The 17,693-nt window shown below is 42.7% G+C and overlaps 1 protein-coding gene across 1 annotated transcript; it reads right to left on the bottom strand.

Annotated features, from left to right (window-relative positions):
- Window positions 1-1,256: 1,256 nt before the first annotated feature.
- Window positions 1,257-13,328, bottom strand: LOC138910900 (uncharacterized). Its single transcript, XM_070206966.1, has 2 exons — window positions 12,391-13,328; window positions 1,257-5,894 (listed from the first exon to the last, which is right to left on the bottom strand). Exon 2 carries the CDS (start codon window positions 5,768-5,770, stop codon window positions 5,108-5,110), a length of 663 nt encoding a protein of 220 aa, XP_070063067.1. The 5' UTR covers window positions 5,771-5,894; window positions 12,391-13,328; the 3' UTR covers window positions 1,257-5,107.
- Between the last annotated feature and the right edge of the window lie 4,365 nt (window positions 13,329-17,693).

The following is a 17,693-nucleotide window of genomic DNA, read 5'->3' as shown; positions in this document are numbered from 1 at the left end:
GAACAGTTGATCGCCGAGTCCCCAAGTCTCCAAAATGACGCTCTCTCTCCCTCTCTCTCTCTCTATATATATATATTTCTCTACACTTGTGTTGTTTTCGCTGCTCTGCGCTCGCTCTCTCGCGCAGTCGGACGTCGGTTCGCTGCTTGCGCCTTTGACTTTTTGAATTTTTAATTTCCCTTGCACGCGATGGGGCCTGCGAGGAGGAGGAGGAGGGGACAGACGAACGGACGTGCCGACAACGTTGACGAAACGGGGTTAAAAAGAAAAACATGATGGAAAAAGAAAAAGCTAGAAACAACTTTGGGTGCCGCGCCGCAGCAGCCGTTTTTGTTGCCCTCCATCTTCCTCTCTCTTTCTGTGTGCTTGTAATTGTAAGGGCAATAGGCGGCACTTGGGTTGGGCGGCCATCGGGCTGGTCTGGGGTTGGGCCGCAGCCGCTGTCAATGCCTTTGGTTTTTCCAACTGTGTCTGTGTGTGTGTGTGTGTGGTTGGCTTGGCTTTTGTGGCAATTGGAAAAACATGTGGAAACTTGAGCCAGCGACGCAGGCCTCATACAAAAAAAAAAAACAACAAAAAAAAACTCTAATTGTCTGTGTGTACGTGTGTGCATTTGAAGGAGCGTTTGTGTGTGAGCGCTTGTGTTGGTGTTGGTGCGGTATTACGTAAGCAACTGTAAATTCTACAAGTGAAGCGTACAGGCGAATGACGAATTTTCAAATTGGAATCCTATAAGCGCTGCGCAATTGGATTTCTGTTGTTTAGATATTGTTTGCTAGCAGCTTTTAAGCTGCCAAATGTTGTTTTACCTCTCTCTTTCTACGCTGATCCTACACACCTACACACATACTTGGCTGATGTTGTTCTTTTGGTTTTTGTCTATTCTATACTCTAGGCGTAACGGTGCCCGCCTCTGCCCTTACCGCATGCTCTTACAACGGAAGCGAGTGCTTTGCCTAATAGGCTCTCTCTAACACACAGGCGCACCTAGGCGAAGATCCATGCACACAAACACACACACATACACATATACTGAGCGCCCCAACCCAGGTGAAATAGCCACAAATACAAATACATGCATGTTTAAGTGTGCGTGTGTGTGTGTGTGTGTACACATACAGACTTACAACAACAACAGGGTAGCCACTGAATCGTAAATTCCTGTTGCTGGCTCAGCTCAGTTCGCTGCTGACGTCGCTGCTGCTGCCGCTGGCGCTGTTGTTGTTTGCCTTGCCCTATTGCGTGTTGTTGGTTGGTTTTTATTTTTTTATTTTTTTTTTTTTTGCAGTCTGTTTAATTTTTTCTACTTTTGAGTTGTTGTTTTTCTGGTGGAGCTTTACCACGAACGATCGCAGTGCTGCTGCCCATTGTTACTATTTTTTTTTACATTATTGTTGTTCTACTTAGTCGCTGATCTAATATGTGCGTGCGTGTGTGTGTGTGCGCGAGTGTGTGTCTGTATGTAAATGCAAGCGCTCTAACTTCCTCTTTAACTCCTGCTTTTCTGTGTACTAAAACCTTGAGAGCAGTTTCTTTATGTAAAGCTTAGTTGGTAGCCGTTTAAGACTTTTAAGAGCAGAGCAGAGCTTTTAAGAGCAGCCCGTTAATAGGACTTACATGAATTTTTCCCTTAACAAAGTGTTACTCAATATTTGAAGCCCAAAAGTAGGTTGATGCTTTGCCTCCAGTTTTTGTTATTGTTGTGTTGTCTAGTTTTTATGTGGGGGCTGCTGCGTGACACTTGGGACACACATGGCCCACACAGTCGCACATCGCCCCCACAATCAAAAGCCGATCAGTGTTGTCGTGCGGCGACGACGGCAGCGGCAGCGGCCCAGCCTGCGCCGTCATGGAGCTTGCGCTGTTCTCTTAATGTGTGCGTGTACGCGTGTGTGTGTGTGTGTGTGTGTGTGAGAAAGAGAGCGCTGCGTTGGAAGCTCTCAGGGTCTGTTTGATTTCCTACAGCGCTGTTGGCTGTGTAAACAGAAAAAAAAAACAAGAATGCTCTAGTCAAGTGGGCGCGACTAGGAGTTACCCTGTTAAGTTGTCGATAAATGCTCAAAAGATTGCAGCTGATTATCGTCGATAATTATCGTTTTTGGAATAAGCTAAGTTATCGTTATCGTTAGTTGAATGTCAACTTGCTGCCATATTCGGTGCATCTGGCCCTTATGAAGGGATTGTGGGGATCGATTCGCTGATGCTCACCAATAATATTAATATCCTGCTGCCTGGAACACATCTATGCACAAAAGCCATATACCCCTTTTTGGCTAAACATTGTCAATGGGCACAGGGTATACAAAAACACGAGTGAATGAGTTGGCTGCGCGCGACAAAAGCATTAGACGAACATGTCCATATCCATATGTGTATATATGTATATATATGTGTGTGTGTGTGTGTGTGTGTGTGTGTGTGTGTGTGTGTGTGTGTGTGTGTGTGTGTGTGTGTGTGTGTGTGTGGTAGCCAACTGTTGATGACTGCGGCAACTGACTAACTGGCAGGGTTCTGCTGCCGCTGCCGCTGCTTCTGCTGCTGGCGCTGCTGCCGTCACGCGGAACAGGTATCGCAGGTTGGCACCAAACACATGTACCGCCAGCCAGCCAGCCAGCCAGCCAGCCAGCCAGCCAGTCAGCACGCCCCTCCACCCCCCAAGCATCGACTACTCTAAGCTACGACGATCGTTTCGTCTCGTCTCGTCTCATCTCGTCTCGTCTCGACGTCGACGTCAACGTTGACGGCGGCGTCGTCGCTGTGGCCCGCTAACCGCCAACTGTTTCTGGCTCGGTTCCTCGATTGCTCTATGATTTTCTAATGCTTCCTCCGCCCAGCGCTCCTCCAGCGACAATTTGTTGACTGATTGTGTGAGCCGTTTGGCTCTTAACACATACAGACACAGCCACACACACACACAGACACCTATATACATTAATTTTTTTCTCGTCTTCGTTTCGTTTTCTAACGTCGACGTTCGTCATAAAGTCCCGTTGTTGTTGTTGTTGTTGTTGTTGTTGTCGCTTTTTACCTTATTCGCGTTGGCTTTGGTGCGCAAGTGTAGAAATTCCTTTGCACGTAGGCAAAGTGGTAGCAAATACAACAATGGCAGAAACAAAAAGCTTGCCTCAAAACAAAAAAAAAAAGGTCGCCACGTAAGCAGCAGCCCCCATTTACACACAACTACATGCATGCATGCATACACATACATATACATATGTATCTATGGGCATGTGGGCCGCCCAATGCCAGATCATAACAAAACACATGCACACACACGCACACACACACATATTAGTGTAGACTTGCATACATACTAGCAAAGTCCTAAGCTCGCAATGAAAGCTCTAAGCGCTGTCCATTGGGCCGAAACTGTCATTGAAATGTAACTGCGTGGGACACACACACACACACACACACACACACGCATGTTTGTGACTGTGTGAAATGGAGAAATTTAATAATAGACCCCAAAATGCAGCACAGATCAGCGGCGATGTCGCACAGTGGCCAACAACATAAGCAACAATGTGTGCACAACTTTGAAGTTCCTTGGGTACATTTTGTGGTTTCTCAAAGCACATAAAATAACGTATTTGCTTATTATTGAGTATGCACGACTAGCAGTTACCCTGCACAAACATATACATATTTAAAATATTAATATATAAGTTCGAATTTCATATTATAAATTGCATTGGAAACATTTCCAAACAAATGTCTCCACTGTTGCCGCCCTCTGCTTTTGGCATGTAAAGTTTTTCATGTTGTTGGGTTTTTTATGCTAGTTCGATTTGTGGAGGCGTTAAGACAACTAGCCCAAGCTGTGGGCCCTGTTACGGCCGCTGGTCTAGGGCTAAGGGAACGTCAATGGGCGTGTCGAGTGGACGAGTCGAGTGTTGTAAACAGCAAAAACTCGTTACAGGGGCCTGCCGCTTCAGTGAGCCCCACTTGACGACCGGCGACTGGCAACTGACAACTGGATCGTCGACTGATTTGTTAGCTGTTGGCCAACTGTCGATGGCTGGTGGCCAACTTTGGGTATGCCAATAGCGAGGCTCGATTACAACATGCATACCGTATGCAATGCATATGCATACACTGTACAACATTTGAATCTATAAGCCAATATGTTGTCGATATAGATTAGTATCCAATTTCATTTTTGTTTGCATCTAAAATCACTAAAATTAGATAAAATACATATACTATCTTATTATATATAAAAAAAAAACTATTATCTGATGACAACTTAAACGGGCGTCGAACCAGGGGTAACTCGTTTGCCAGACAAACTTATTTTAACAGAGCTGCACGTGCTTAACACGTTCTGTTAACTAAAATGGAATGTTAAATTCAAGAGCGCTGTTAAATTTCGAGATGCTGCGAACTTAATTCATATAGTTCTATATCCCAAGTTATATACTATTGTAAAATTGCATCGAATTCCGAAAAAGGTTTACATTTAAAAGACAAGGAGAAACTAAACTTTAATTTTGTACAGTGTAGGCATTTATGGCTGTAGTTTCGCTGACATTTTGTCAACCATAAAATGTTGTAGACTCACACACACACAAGACGCACACACACAGTGGGCCAGTTGCTGTTGTTTGAGAGAAGGGCGCTTCTTTCAGCCAGTTGCCCCAACAGCTCTGCGACTCCATGTGGCCTGTCAGCATTATTGATCTATGCGTTGTTTTTGTGCCAGCTTCACGCCGCGGCCCACACAACTGTGTCTGTCCCCCCGATGCCTTGTGAGCTTTTCTTTTCTTTTCTTTTTTTTTTTTGTTATGGTGTTGTCCTTAATTTAGACATGGAAATGCGGGTCATGCATTCGCTGTGCGTATACCGTAGAGAACGGGCAGACAGCGGGCAGAGGGGGCGGAGGCAAGTTTGACATAGTTCAGTAAACACGGCGCAAAAAGAGCGTTAAATATTGGAAGAAAGATCGTCGTAGATGGGTGATATTCATATTCAGATCAATGTAAAGTTGTTCATAGCATTCACTTTTTTAACATTTTCACGAACAAGCGTGGAATATGAGTGGTATGTAACATTATTTGAAAATGGAATGAAATAGAAATATAATTAATAATTATATTTTACAAGTCTAATTTATTGAATTTCTGTAGCGTAGTTCTAGTTTTCTCATGGCGATGCGCTCCCTTGATTCGATCTGAAGACGCGCCAGTCGCTCTTTGGTCTGTATTTCAAAGTATTTTAGATCTAGTTCCTTTTCCCGCAGGTGCAGCTCCAGCAGGCGAATATCCTGTTGTGAAAGCGATTTTCGATGAATTCTAACTTCTTTCGCAGCGTCGAGTTTTCCGGTGAGATGCTCCTCGGGCTGCTTTCCAATTTCAATTGATGTAGTATCTTCTGGTTGAGTGATTTGCTTAGTTTCAGGCATTTCCATATTTCCACCTTCGGGAATTTCACTCATTGGGGCGTTTCTGTTGAGCTGCGGCGACTTATCGAAGATGTCGTGCAATTCCTTGTATTGCGGACAAATTTCCAGTACTTCTGACATGGGAAAATTCGTGTTGACATCTATTAGAGTTTTTGCGTTTTTATACGCTTTCACAATTTGCTTGACTTTGGATCGAATTACGTTCGCCTCGAAGTCAAACATAAAGGTTTTCGACAACTTTCTGTAAAAGTCAAAACTATTGGGCTGCTCGTAAGGATTTTTTCGCAAGAAGTTAAGCAACTTTTTAGACTGCCTAGATGTCCATTTGGTTGGCCTTTTACGTTTGATACCAGTTGGTTTCGACATTATTTATATTCTATCTGATGCTGTTGCGTCCACAGCTGCGACTCGACAATTTGTTGGAAAGGTGAAGCGCGTCCTTTTTATAGCGAGAATTGTTGAAATTTACCTGGCTTTTGCGTGGGCCTGCCTGCGAAGTAGATTTAGATTTGGGTAGACTTGAGTGACTTTTTGGGCAATGCCTACTCCTTGTCAGGTCGGGTATACGTATGCATGCAAAGCTTTTATGATCCTTAAGATATCGGCGCAGCTGTTTGATGATCGTTTTGCGGTGGATTAGGCATATAAATACGGCTTACCTGTTATACGGGCATTTCCACAGAAAGGGTCGTCGGGGCGCATTAGGTAATAAACGCTTTTCATCTAGGTTGTGAAAATGAATTTGATGCCAATTTTCAAATTTGTTTTTCCAACAAAAAGTGGATTTTTCGAAAAGTGTGGAACATGTCTCATATGAACTTTCATTAAAATCCTTGCATTTTCCATCCAGCAGTGGGAATATTACAAAATGCCTCTCAAATTCCGTTGTACAAAGATCTTTAAACGAGTGGAAAGCAACAAGTTTCACACAATCGCGCTTTTTCACATTTGCGGGTGGAAATTCCCAAAACCCATTTCGCAAGCTTACAGTTTCAATTGTGGATTGATCACCAGTCCTTTTCGATTTGCTTTTGAAACTAGTTATAACATTAATAAAGAATCCACCTACATAGGCGGTAAATAGGTGGAAGAGAGAAAACCACAAAGCCAACCTGCAATAGGTCCATTCCTCAGGTGGAAGCTATTGATGTATTAAGTCATTTTGGAGTAATTTTCCCCATTTTGAAATATTATGGTGTATAATATAATATATAATAATGGTGTATAATTTCTAGTACTTCGGATGAAGCAAAATCCGTATAAGATCTATCACAGCGTTGGATAGAACTTAGTATTTTTCCTTGACTGTTCCGTTTGTTTATTTAATTAATGCTATTAAGCATCAGACTATGTATGATCCAAGCCCGATTGAAACACATCGAAAGTGATTTATAAAAATGCTTAACAAAAATTATAGTGAATAACAGCTGAAGCAGTGTTATTCTTATGGGCGCTGTTATGTCTTGCTGTTAAGTAACATTTGCCGTTTATTTGCAGCACTTTAACAGCCGTGTGACAGATTATGGTGGGGGGTGAGAATTGTGCTTTGGCGAAATCCAATTTTTTGTGGTTTTCTCAACCCGCAGCACTGATAACGTACGCTTCAAGGAAGCTCACACATACACAGAGGTATGTGCAACTGTATTGCTTACATTCATGCACGCTCTGTACAGGCATGAAAGATAAAAGCCACTCACAACTGCAACTCATGAGCAAAGAATTTTGCTGTGAATTGAAATGAGCAACAAAATATGCCTTTTGCTAGGAGCAGGAGAGCGCGCGATCTTAAAAGCTTCATGCACTGCGACCAGCATTGATAGCAACCGGCCAGAGCGGGAGTGAGCAATAGAAAGCGAATTTGTGGAGAGCGTCTCGCGCTCTCACGCGCACCGGAAAGCGACATATTTAGTTACACACATTTTTTTGGGATTGCCAATGACGCAAAGCTGCGCGCACACACACACACACACACTATTTAACGAGTCTGGGTGTATGTGCCGCTTCCTTGCGTTCTGCATGGCAATTAGAAATGTATATTTTTAAAAAGCTGACCCAAATACAGCGTCCAGCAAGAAATCCTCTGGAAAGCATACATGCGTGTAAATACCAAAGCACACACATTTCTATACTCATAAGTGTAGAGTTTTATTAAAACAGCTGCGTGAGCGGCCGCCGGCATGTCCACCCGCACCGCCCAGCTGTGAACGAGGCGAACATGAGGATCGTTCGGCCCGGCAGCAGCAACAACAAACAAAAGAAACGGCAGAGACAGCGACTATCGAAATAAAAGCACGCAGCAGCGTTCGCCGCTTTCTCTTCGGGTGCTGGGGTTGGCGCTGGGGGCGAATTGACGACGTCGCGACGCGTCGTTGTCGCTGCCTGCGTGTATGTTTTTTTTTTATTCTCCTTATTGCTCTCCTGGCGTGTTAGCGTATATTTGTATGTGTATGTGAGTGCTACGCCTGTGTATGTGTTTGTGCAATCGACGTTTGGCCCCTTGATAAAATTGTGTATGCCTGCCGTTCGCTGCTCTGCTCCACCTTAGCTGCAGCCGCAGTCGCAGTCGCAGTCACCACCACCAGTCGCGCACTCAATTAAGCTTATCGCGCACTGTGCGTGCGTCTGTGTGTGTATGCGTGCGCCTGTGTTGGGGATATGTATTTGTGCTGAGTGCTTTAGAGGTGACTTTCCTCTTGTGCGCGCTCCTTGACGGCTGAGAAAAAAATTTGCTTGTTTCAGTTTGTTTGTCTGCCTGTCAGTCTGTCCGTTTGTGTGAGTGTATGTGTGTGTGTGTGTGTGTGTGTGTTGGTGTCGTGTGCAAAAGGCAGCGACGCAGCGTTAAAAATCCTCTTTGAGAGGATTAAATATACAACACACAGCTTTTGCTTATTGTCATGTGCTCTTTGCTTTGTGCGTGGTGCACAGTGTCACAAATATGCTTTGCTTAGCATAAAAACCAAAATTGTTGGGCATCCTAATTGACAAATACGTTTGTCAACCACTGTGTCTCTGTACGCCCTCCAACTGCACAGTTGTCACTGTTCCATAAACGGACAATGTCCCCTGGCAAGAGCTTAAGGGTAGCAGCGACAGCGGCAGCGGCAGTGACAGCGACGCTTTCAATTACATTTCATTTGCATTTCGTAGTTGCTTATTTGTATATGTATGTATGTGTGTGTTTATTTTTGCTGATATTGCCTTTTTCTGCCCAGGCACATATACACACACACACACACACACATGGATAAGTCCTCAGTGCTTTTTCGCCGTTGCTTTGACCAATCGCATGCAAAATAGGAAACATTTTTTTCGCCTTGCCACAACTGGGCGAATACTTGACGCGGACATTGGACATTGAGCTGCGACGACAGTGACGCCGGCGGCGTTAATTGAATTAAAGCGCTTACAAAATAAATAGGCTTCAGACGGATGTGCGCAACTCTCGCGCTCTCTCTATTGCTCGCTCGCTCTCTCTCTCCCTTTCTATTTCAGTCGTTTGCTGTTTATGAGCTTAGCAAAGCTTTGGCTGGTCACGTGCATGTTGAAATCCTTCTGGCAGACGCTGCAAATTTTCGACTTTTAGCCCACTTCCTTTGCTAAAAAAAAATAAAATAAAGCGAAGAAGCAGCGAAAAGTTTAAAGAAATTCGTAAATGTTGTTCGTCGTTTTGTTGCTATCACTTCGCTTGCTTTTTGCTACATTCTTTTCTGCTTGAAGCTTTACTTTTGTTGTTGTTGTTGTTTTTGTTGGTTTTGCTCAATTGCAAAACATATTTTGGTCACTGACCTTTTCTTTTATTTTGCCTGCTTTTAGACTCTTTTTTTTTGTTGTTGCTGTTTGTGTTCCACTTTTTAAATTCCGCTTTTGCCGTTGTTGTTGTTTTTTTTTGTAGCTGTAGCTTTTCCTTGGGGCGAGCTACTGTTGAGCAACTGTTGCGCCGAAGGCTAATATCGCGCACAAACAATTGCATAAAACCTTAAGAGAACATGCGTATTCATGTGAGTGTATATATGTGTGTGTGTCTGTGTCTGACACAAGTTGATGAGCCGCTTGAGATAAAAGCGCAGCACGTCAAGTGATAAAAATCAGAGAACCATTCAGCAACAACAATGCAAAAAAAAAAAAAACTAAGGAATTCAGCCGAAAGGAAAAAGATGAATACAAAAAGTAGCAGCAGAAGCAACTGATATGGCAATATTCTGGATTTAAAGAGCATTGTCAATAATTCCCTGTTGTTGGCCATTTTTGTTTTTGGGAATTTTTGCTCTTTTGATCGAATTTCTTAAGGCAGAGCCTTACAGCTGCGATGACTTAAATAAATAAAGGCGAACAATAACTAAAAGAAAAGATCAAATTAGTTAGCGAGCGCATTGTGCGGCATTTATGAATAATTTTGTAAATTGTGGCTTAAGCAAGATGTGCGCCAAAAAAAAATCCCTGCAGCAACTAGAAAAAGTCCCAGGCAAGAGTTGCCGGGAGAGCAGGTCTGCATGTTTGCAATGGCTGTGTGTGTATGTGTGTGTGTGTGTGTGGGTGGCAGCGCAGCTGACGTACTTTTGTTTTAGTTTACAGTTGTCATGAATGTTTTTTGTTTTTGTTTTTGTTTGGGTGCTGCAACAGGCAGCTAAACAGTAGCAGCAGCAACAGTTGAAAAGTGTTAGTCATGCTGGCGCGACTGTGTTTTGCGCTCTCTTTAATTGCTCGCGATCACCGGCTGAACAACAGTTATAATTTGAGAATCATTTTTTTGCGCGTGAGCGCAAGTTGTGCGCCGTTGAAAAGCTCGGCCAGAGAAAGACAGAGTGAGGGAGAGAGTGAGAGAGAGAGAGACAAGGCGCTATTATTGTTTTTGCTGCTGCTCTGTTTCATTAACAAAACAACAGCAATATTTATGTGTGATTAGTTGAGCGATTGTTATTATTGTTGTTGTTTGAGTGGGTTTCCTTTGCGCTTACTGCATACACACACAAACATGTCAACATGTGTGTGTGCGTGTGTGTGTGTGTATGTGTGTGTATGTGTGTGTGAAGTAGGTTAAGCTGACAAAAAGCAAATCGAGATTGGAGATTGGGATTTGTTTTTTGTTATTTTTTTTTTTCTACAATTTTAATGTGATTTGCATAATTTGTGTGTGTGGCCCAAACGCACAGGTGTTGTAGCTGGTCGTACGCCAGGGTTGTCATGACGCCGCAGCGGAAGTGATGACGACGCCGCTGCTGGGAATTGCACTAGCAGCTACTTTACACAGAGAGCGAGTGAGACAGTGCAAGAGACGCAGAGAGCGAGAGGCAGCGAGAGGGAGATGTATTAATGCTTATTCGAATGTATGCATGCATGTATTTATGCTGCTCAAAGCATAGATCGCGCTCTCTCTCTCTCTCACACACACGCACACACACAGACACGCACTCGCTCAGTTCATTCAGAAATTACGCGCTGTTGTGTGTTCATACCCTGCACCCATTGAGAACGGGTGGATATGTGGGTGGCTTTTGTGCCATTGAATAAGAGCAAGTTTTTATGTATTTTGACAATGCGACTATTTGTCGCATTATTATAGTTAAATCTACAGTTTAAATCATGTGACTTTTGGCTCTCCAAACAAGAAATACCCTAGTTCTTAGAGAATGCATTTTCCCATGTTGTATGTATGTATGGGTGTGTGTGTCTACGTATAGATGAAAGTAGGAATTTAGGCGAACGCAATTCGTAGCTGTGTGCAGGGTATCGTCTGGTCGATCATGCCCGGCTCAAGTACCGTTGCTTTTGCTATTGTGTATAGACATGGACACAGTGGCCCAGGCAATGGAATGTGTCAGCCAGCTACTGCACGCGAATTGGGGATCTATTAGATTGCTGCCCGGCTGCCCCGCTGCACCATCCCGCGACCTCGCCCCGCGCTTGCAGCGCGAAAGGGGTGCGGCCGAGCTGACTGTCGACGACGACTGACGAGCGCGGGCTGGGCTAGTCGAAACGCCGAAACGCCGAACCGTTTTCAATTGCGATCCGATCCGATTCGATCCGATTCGGATCCGATTCGGAACGTTGTTTGGGATTGGGCCGAGTCGTTTGTGTGTTGGAAAACAAAAAGGAAATGGCAGAGGGAAAATGACAAAGATCACTGAAGCAAAACCGAAAAGCAACAACAAACCAATTTCTATCTATGTATCTATGTATCTTTGTATCTATATAAAATGCACAACTACTTGTTTGTACTATGAGATACAATATGCCCGACTGCCTTCGCGATGTATTACAAATGTTGGCATGGATTTAAATATTTCTATACTTTTTTTCACTTTGACTTAAACTTGAATTAAATATACTAAAAATAAATTTATTGAATTTAAATATTTATTCGAGAATCAAGTTCATCTTAAGGACTAAATAAGATATTATTTTTGAATCCCATAGAGAAAAGTCGCTTTGCATATCGTTTTTTATTTCCGAATGTCGGATATTATTAAAAACATAATATTTATATATTCATATTCAACTTAGATTTAAACAAAGAACAATTCTCTTCTTACCTGAAAGTCTAAAATATATAACTTTCTGATGAGAGTATTTATTTACTTTACATATATTCATTTAAATCCTAAAACCCCGCAGAGAGTAAAGATACATATACTTATTAGCATGTCATAAAATCTGCAACTACTCAAAACATAAAACTTATTTTGCACAATTTAAGCACACGTAAATAAGTTCTAGATACAAATTTGGAGTCACAAGTTGAAGTTGAAATTCTACGAAAAACCCCCAGAGATGCACTAGTTGGAGACCTGTACGACTCTACATGGAGAGGTGCAAAGGTGGACAGGGTCAAAAGTTTGGTTAGGTCGGGTCGGGTCGGGTCGTATTTGGTGTAACATATTCATTCATAGATTTGTATGTAATTGTAACTGTTTGTTGCATCTTTTCTATGCACCAAATAAATAGATACATATGTGTGTGTGTGTGTGTGTGTATATCTATGTACTTACCGTTTCTTGGAAGCTTTAGTAATCCGCTCGTTGCTGTCTTTTTCTGGTTCTTCTTGTTGTTGTTTTTCTAGGCGATGGAAAGTTTTTGCTAAAATAACTGTAAGCACAAACACTTGAGGCACTGTTTCAGATTGGTTTTCTTGAATGCTCCGTTATACTTTGTATTCTTTTACTTGGTTATTCTTTTGTTATTGCAAAAAGCATAGTCAAGAGTTGCAACAGTTGTGAATAAGTTGAAAACGGAATTGGAATTGGAATTGGAAAATAACTTAATATAATTCACAGCTGAGCTGAGCAATTGCCGCGTGCAAGCAACGGCGGCGCACGAATCTCCAATCAGAACTGAAACGTAGGGATGTCGACGCAGACGCCGTCGCCGTGTTGTCGTTGTCCCTGAATGTTAATATTTGTTGCTGTCGCTGCTGCTGCTGCCGCTGGCAGAGTCGCGACGACGTCGGGCACGAACGAGAGCACGATCACGAAAACCGAACTGTTAGCGGACAGGGCGGCAGATTTGGGCTGTCGGTTAGGGGAGGGGCGGTGGTTGGGCGGAAGAGTTGGTTGGAGCCGATGTGCGCCTTAGTATGTGTTCAAGTGTACAAATGAGCGACTGTGTATGTGTGTGTGTGTGTGTGTGTGTGCGTGTGTGTGGGTTTCGAGGGGCTGCCACGACGACGAACACGCGCGCCTGTTTTACGACGTTTGTTGGTGTTGGTATCGATGTCGTCGCCGTTGGGTGGATAATAATATCGTCGTCTACGCTCTGCTCCCGTTTTGTGTTATTGTAATGGCGGCTTTCAAATGTGATAAATAGCCGAGTGTTTGCATGTGTGTGTGAAGCCGAGTCGCAGCCTTCGTGTGCGCTAGAAACCGAAAGAAAAAAAAACGTTAAGTGGGATGTTGACGGACGCGGACGAGCGGATGAAATGGAATGAGCGTTTGAATTGGCTTGGCGGCCAGTAAAACCAGCCAAAGTGCTAAAGCGCCGCAGTCGGCCCAGAGCAAAAAAGAGTGAGAGAGCGAGAGCAAAAGAGCAAGCGTAGCAGCCAGCAACATTGACATTTTGACTTGCCGCTCACTAATACAATGATATGGCGCAATGAACAGCAATAGCGGCAGTTGCCGCTGCGTTGGCGCTCTTCTCTGGCGCTCGCCCTTTACGCTCTTGACTCTACACACTTAAGCGCGCGCTCTCGCACTCTCTGGCCTGATAAGCGCATGTCGAAATCAAGTGAGCGCCAGCCAGCAGCCGCGCACTGCTCACCACTTTGGCTTCCTCTTGCTTGTTCGATGTGACTTGCTATTGCCGCGCTGCGCGTCTCTGCCCCCATGTATGTATTTTCATGCTGTCGCTGCCTCAGCGTATTACGAAATATGACAACAATGCAGTTTTGCGGCAGCGCTCGTCTGCTCGTCCTCGTTTCGCTCTGCCGCTGCCGACGTTGCTTCTTCTTGGTTAGCAGTTACTGCATGCTCAGCATAAAACTGTGCTCTCACGCTCTCCACGTTTCGCTCTCTCCCGTTCCCGCTCCCGCTCTCACTCTCTTCGCAAGTGGGTGGCTCTTTGCTCTTGTTGCTCTGTTTGTTTATTTATTCTCGCATCACTTGCAAATTGATTGCATCTCGATGAATTTTTTTTTGCTCAACAAAATACATAAGCTATAAATAGTAACAGGGAAATTTTCTAACGTGGCGCATTCCGCCACATCTATTTTATAAATGCCATCCCATTATAAAAAATAAAACGGGTTTTCGATCAGAACGCGTGCCCCGCTAGCTGGCGCGCGTCTAACTGAAACCGAAATCAAATTGACTTTTCCCCGCTTCACACTTGAGCTTAATTTTATGTGCATACAAATTTTACAAGCGGGGGAACCCTAAGTCCCTACCTTACCGGCCGAGTCTGTCCGGGGCCCGCAATAAATGGTAATTCAATACAATACAAAAATGTATCGGGGCGTTGCCCAAAACAGATTGCAAGGCCTTAGATAATGCAAGGATCAAAATGCATGAAAGCTCCTTTGGGAATATGGCTATACCCTTTGAAAGTGTGTCGCATAGGGGTATATGCACCAAATGTTGTAGACTCTCATTTATTTCAGTACACATCAGGAATATCTCAAGTTTTAGGAGATAAATCCCTGAGCTTTGGCATGGACACACTTTTGGTACCACATTTAAACCCTTCCTTTTAGATCGCACGAAATACGGGGAATTTATTTACTTAAATATGCAATTTTCATAGTGTGTGGCTGAGGGAAGAAGTTTACTCAAATTTGAAACTGGGCAAAGGACATCTTCTAATCAAGAATTCTCGATATTAGTTAAGCTCTAAATGACCCAAGGCCCTTTCATCGAAATTATATCATGTTAAATTTATACCTATTATCTTCTTGTCTTGTGGCTTTAATTCACGGAATTCTAGATGTAATACCAAACCGGATCTAATCGAATATATATATATATATAGATACAACTTTGAGTTGGGTTCAGTTCATGGAATTTAACTTCTTGTTAAGAGATTTGCACAAACGAGACTCGTCTAAAAATTGATTATTTATTAAGTATTTCGTCATAGTCAGACAATAAGTCAGACAACTAGCAAATGAATCATTTGAGTGAAGATGAATCATTCGATTCGTCAGAAAGGGCGTTTCTAGTACATAGCACAGGCACCCTGTATTTCACGATCAATTGTCTCTAGATTTGCATTATCTTTCAAGCGTTAAAAATCGTGTATTCATACAAAAATTGGCATCTGCTAGTGTCATAAAAGTATATAAATAAATTATATTCAATATATATATGTATATATGTCGGAACAGAGAAATCACTTTCTTTGCAATTAGGCATACTGGCAGTACAGCAAGTCCCGAGTGTCGTTATAGTCACAAAATAATTATATTTTTAGGAGCGAGCACGTCTGTTCTCTATGACTTCCACTTTTAGAATGAATAATTTTCATCGTCCTCGAGCATACTACTCATGCTCTTGTCATTCTATATTCTTCTCTGACTTTTAGTACTGTTAGTGAACATTCAACACTATAGCAAACTGGACGTTATACAACACACTCGGGCCATGCTCGGCAGAGACTATCTTTTTTTGTCTCACACCATGCTTTCAGTAGCAACCCTAATACAAGTAGGACAGTTATGTTAAATAGCAGTACCTTCTGTCAAATTCTCTGATTCTTACTAACACTTAATCGTTAGCATTCAAAATAATACTCACAATAATTTATTGGATACACGACACGGCCTTCCTGACATTTCACACGTCCTCGTGTGTACATTTCGCTTAGATCATGCCATAGTCAAAATTGTTGGGTAAAATTTATTAGTCATTACTTTACTTTAAGAATAGCTTTACAAACAGCAGTATCATCGGTCATTGTAGGTTTTATTTTTTTTTTTTTTTTTTTTTTTTTTGTTGTTGTTCTGTCATCACACGTCTATAGGCTCTTGCTGCCCAGCAACGATAATATGGAGCGGATCCATACAGGTCTTTCAACCTCTGACCCCCGCCATAATATCACCCGCTTCAGCACGCCATGATCGAGCACTTGTGCACGGCGTGAGTATTATGGTGCGGTCTTAGCCATCGTGTATGAGCCCAACCGCACTCTCTCTTAGTGCCACAGTGTCTTGAGCAATGTCCTCAACATTGTCACACTCATCATCTCTCAAATCTATCAACTCCTCCGATACATTGTTGCTTGGAAAAGCTCGCAAATACTCATGTGCATACTTAAACGTGCGCTTACTCGTCAATGACTTTAATAAATATCTGTCTCCATCAAGTATTTCGATTATCACAAAAGGTCCCTTAAACTTGGGATCTAACTTCGTTTGATTTCGTTCTTCCCTCTTGAGTAGGACATGATCACCAAGCTTATATTTTACAATTTTTGCTTTATTTTTATCAAACCTAGCCTTATCATATTTAGCGTTATTCACCATGTTATCTTTCGCTTGTGCTCTTATTAAATCTTTATCAATTGTTTTTTCATCTGATATTGTTATCATTCCTAACGGCCTTGCCTCTTTACCGATTAGCAATTCTAACGGACTATATTTCGTTACACGATTTGTCGTGCAATTTATTGCCAGCTGTATGTCTTTTAAAGCGTCTTGCCAGGATCGCTGACTACTCTCAACCGCTGTGAGCATGCTCTTCAAGGTGCTCATGACACGCTCTACTTGGCCGTTTGCTCGACTGGCGCCCGTCGCAATCAGGTGTAAACCTATCTTCTGCGAAGAACAAAATTCCCTAAACCTTGTGCTAGCAAAACATTTACCCTGATCAGCTATGATGCGTGCCGGCACTCCGAATAGTGCAACAGTTTCTTTGACTGCCTTAATGCAGTTTTCCGTATTAAGGTTCAGCGTATGTTGAAGGTGAACAAATTTTGTGAATGCATCAACTTGAACTATGATGTACTCTTTTAAGTCGTTTTTGCCACTTAATTTTCCGGTTATATCAATATGCACAGTGTGCCAGGGTATGTCATCTTTAGGAATCGGGTGCATTTCTATTTGTAGCTTACCAGATGGTGGTTTTGACACTCTACAGGTAATGCAATTTTCTACAAACTTTTTCACATACTTGGACATCTTCTCGAACCAGTAGTTGGCATACATTTTGTCTAGAGTTTTCTTCCACCCTAAATGCATTATGGCTTCGTGAACATTGTTAATGACTGACCATCTAAAGGCTCTAGGTATTACAGGCAAACATTTTGTGCTGCCATTTCTTTGAATCCTTCGATATAATACTCCTGCTCTCAATTCGTACGACGCTGAGATAGCTTCTCCCATCTTATGGTTTCGCAATTTTAAGGTTATGGAAGCAATGTCAGAATCTCGTTGCTGTTCGGCTAGAAGCCAATCGTCGGTTATCTCAGCTAGGTTTATGTGCATTTCAACCGTTTTCGCTGAGGATTTATAATCAGTAGGCAACGGATTGCGCGAGAAAAAATCAGCATGTAACATGCGTTCTCCCTTCCTGTATTCAATGCTGAAATCAAATGATTGCAGATATGCCCACCATCTATGTACCCTTGGGGTAAGGTTAATTTTTTTGATACTTGCTTTCAGGGAGTTGCAATCTGTATGCACAATAAATTTTTGACCATGTAAATAATGGCGGAAGTGTCTTACTGCGTTGTAAACTGCGAGGGTCTCAAGCTCGTATGAATGATATTTTGCTTCAGCCATTGTCGTACATTTGCTGTAATATTCAATGACTCTGGGTCTATTTTCTATCTTGTGCATTAAAATAGCACCATATCCAATAGAACT

The sequence above is a fragment of the Drosophila virilis genome, chromosome 2 (genome assembly GCF_030788295.1).
Source record: "Drosophila virilis strain 15010-1051.87 chromosome 2, Dvir_AGI_RSII-ME, whole genome shotgun sequence".
Taxonomy (NCBI): domain Eukaryota; kingdom Metazoa; phylum Arthropoda; class Insecta; order Diptera; family Drosophilidae; genus Drosophila; species Drosophila virilis.
Note: the sequence above shows the minus strand (reverse complement) of the source record. Positions and strands in the feature narration are given on the sequence as shown.

Bases quoted from the DNA above. Each gene is read 5' to 3' on its own strand.
- LOC138910900 (XM_070206966.1), bottom strand. From the start codon at position 5,770: ATGTCGAAACCAACTGGTATCAAACGTAAAAGGCCAACCAAATGGACA.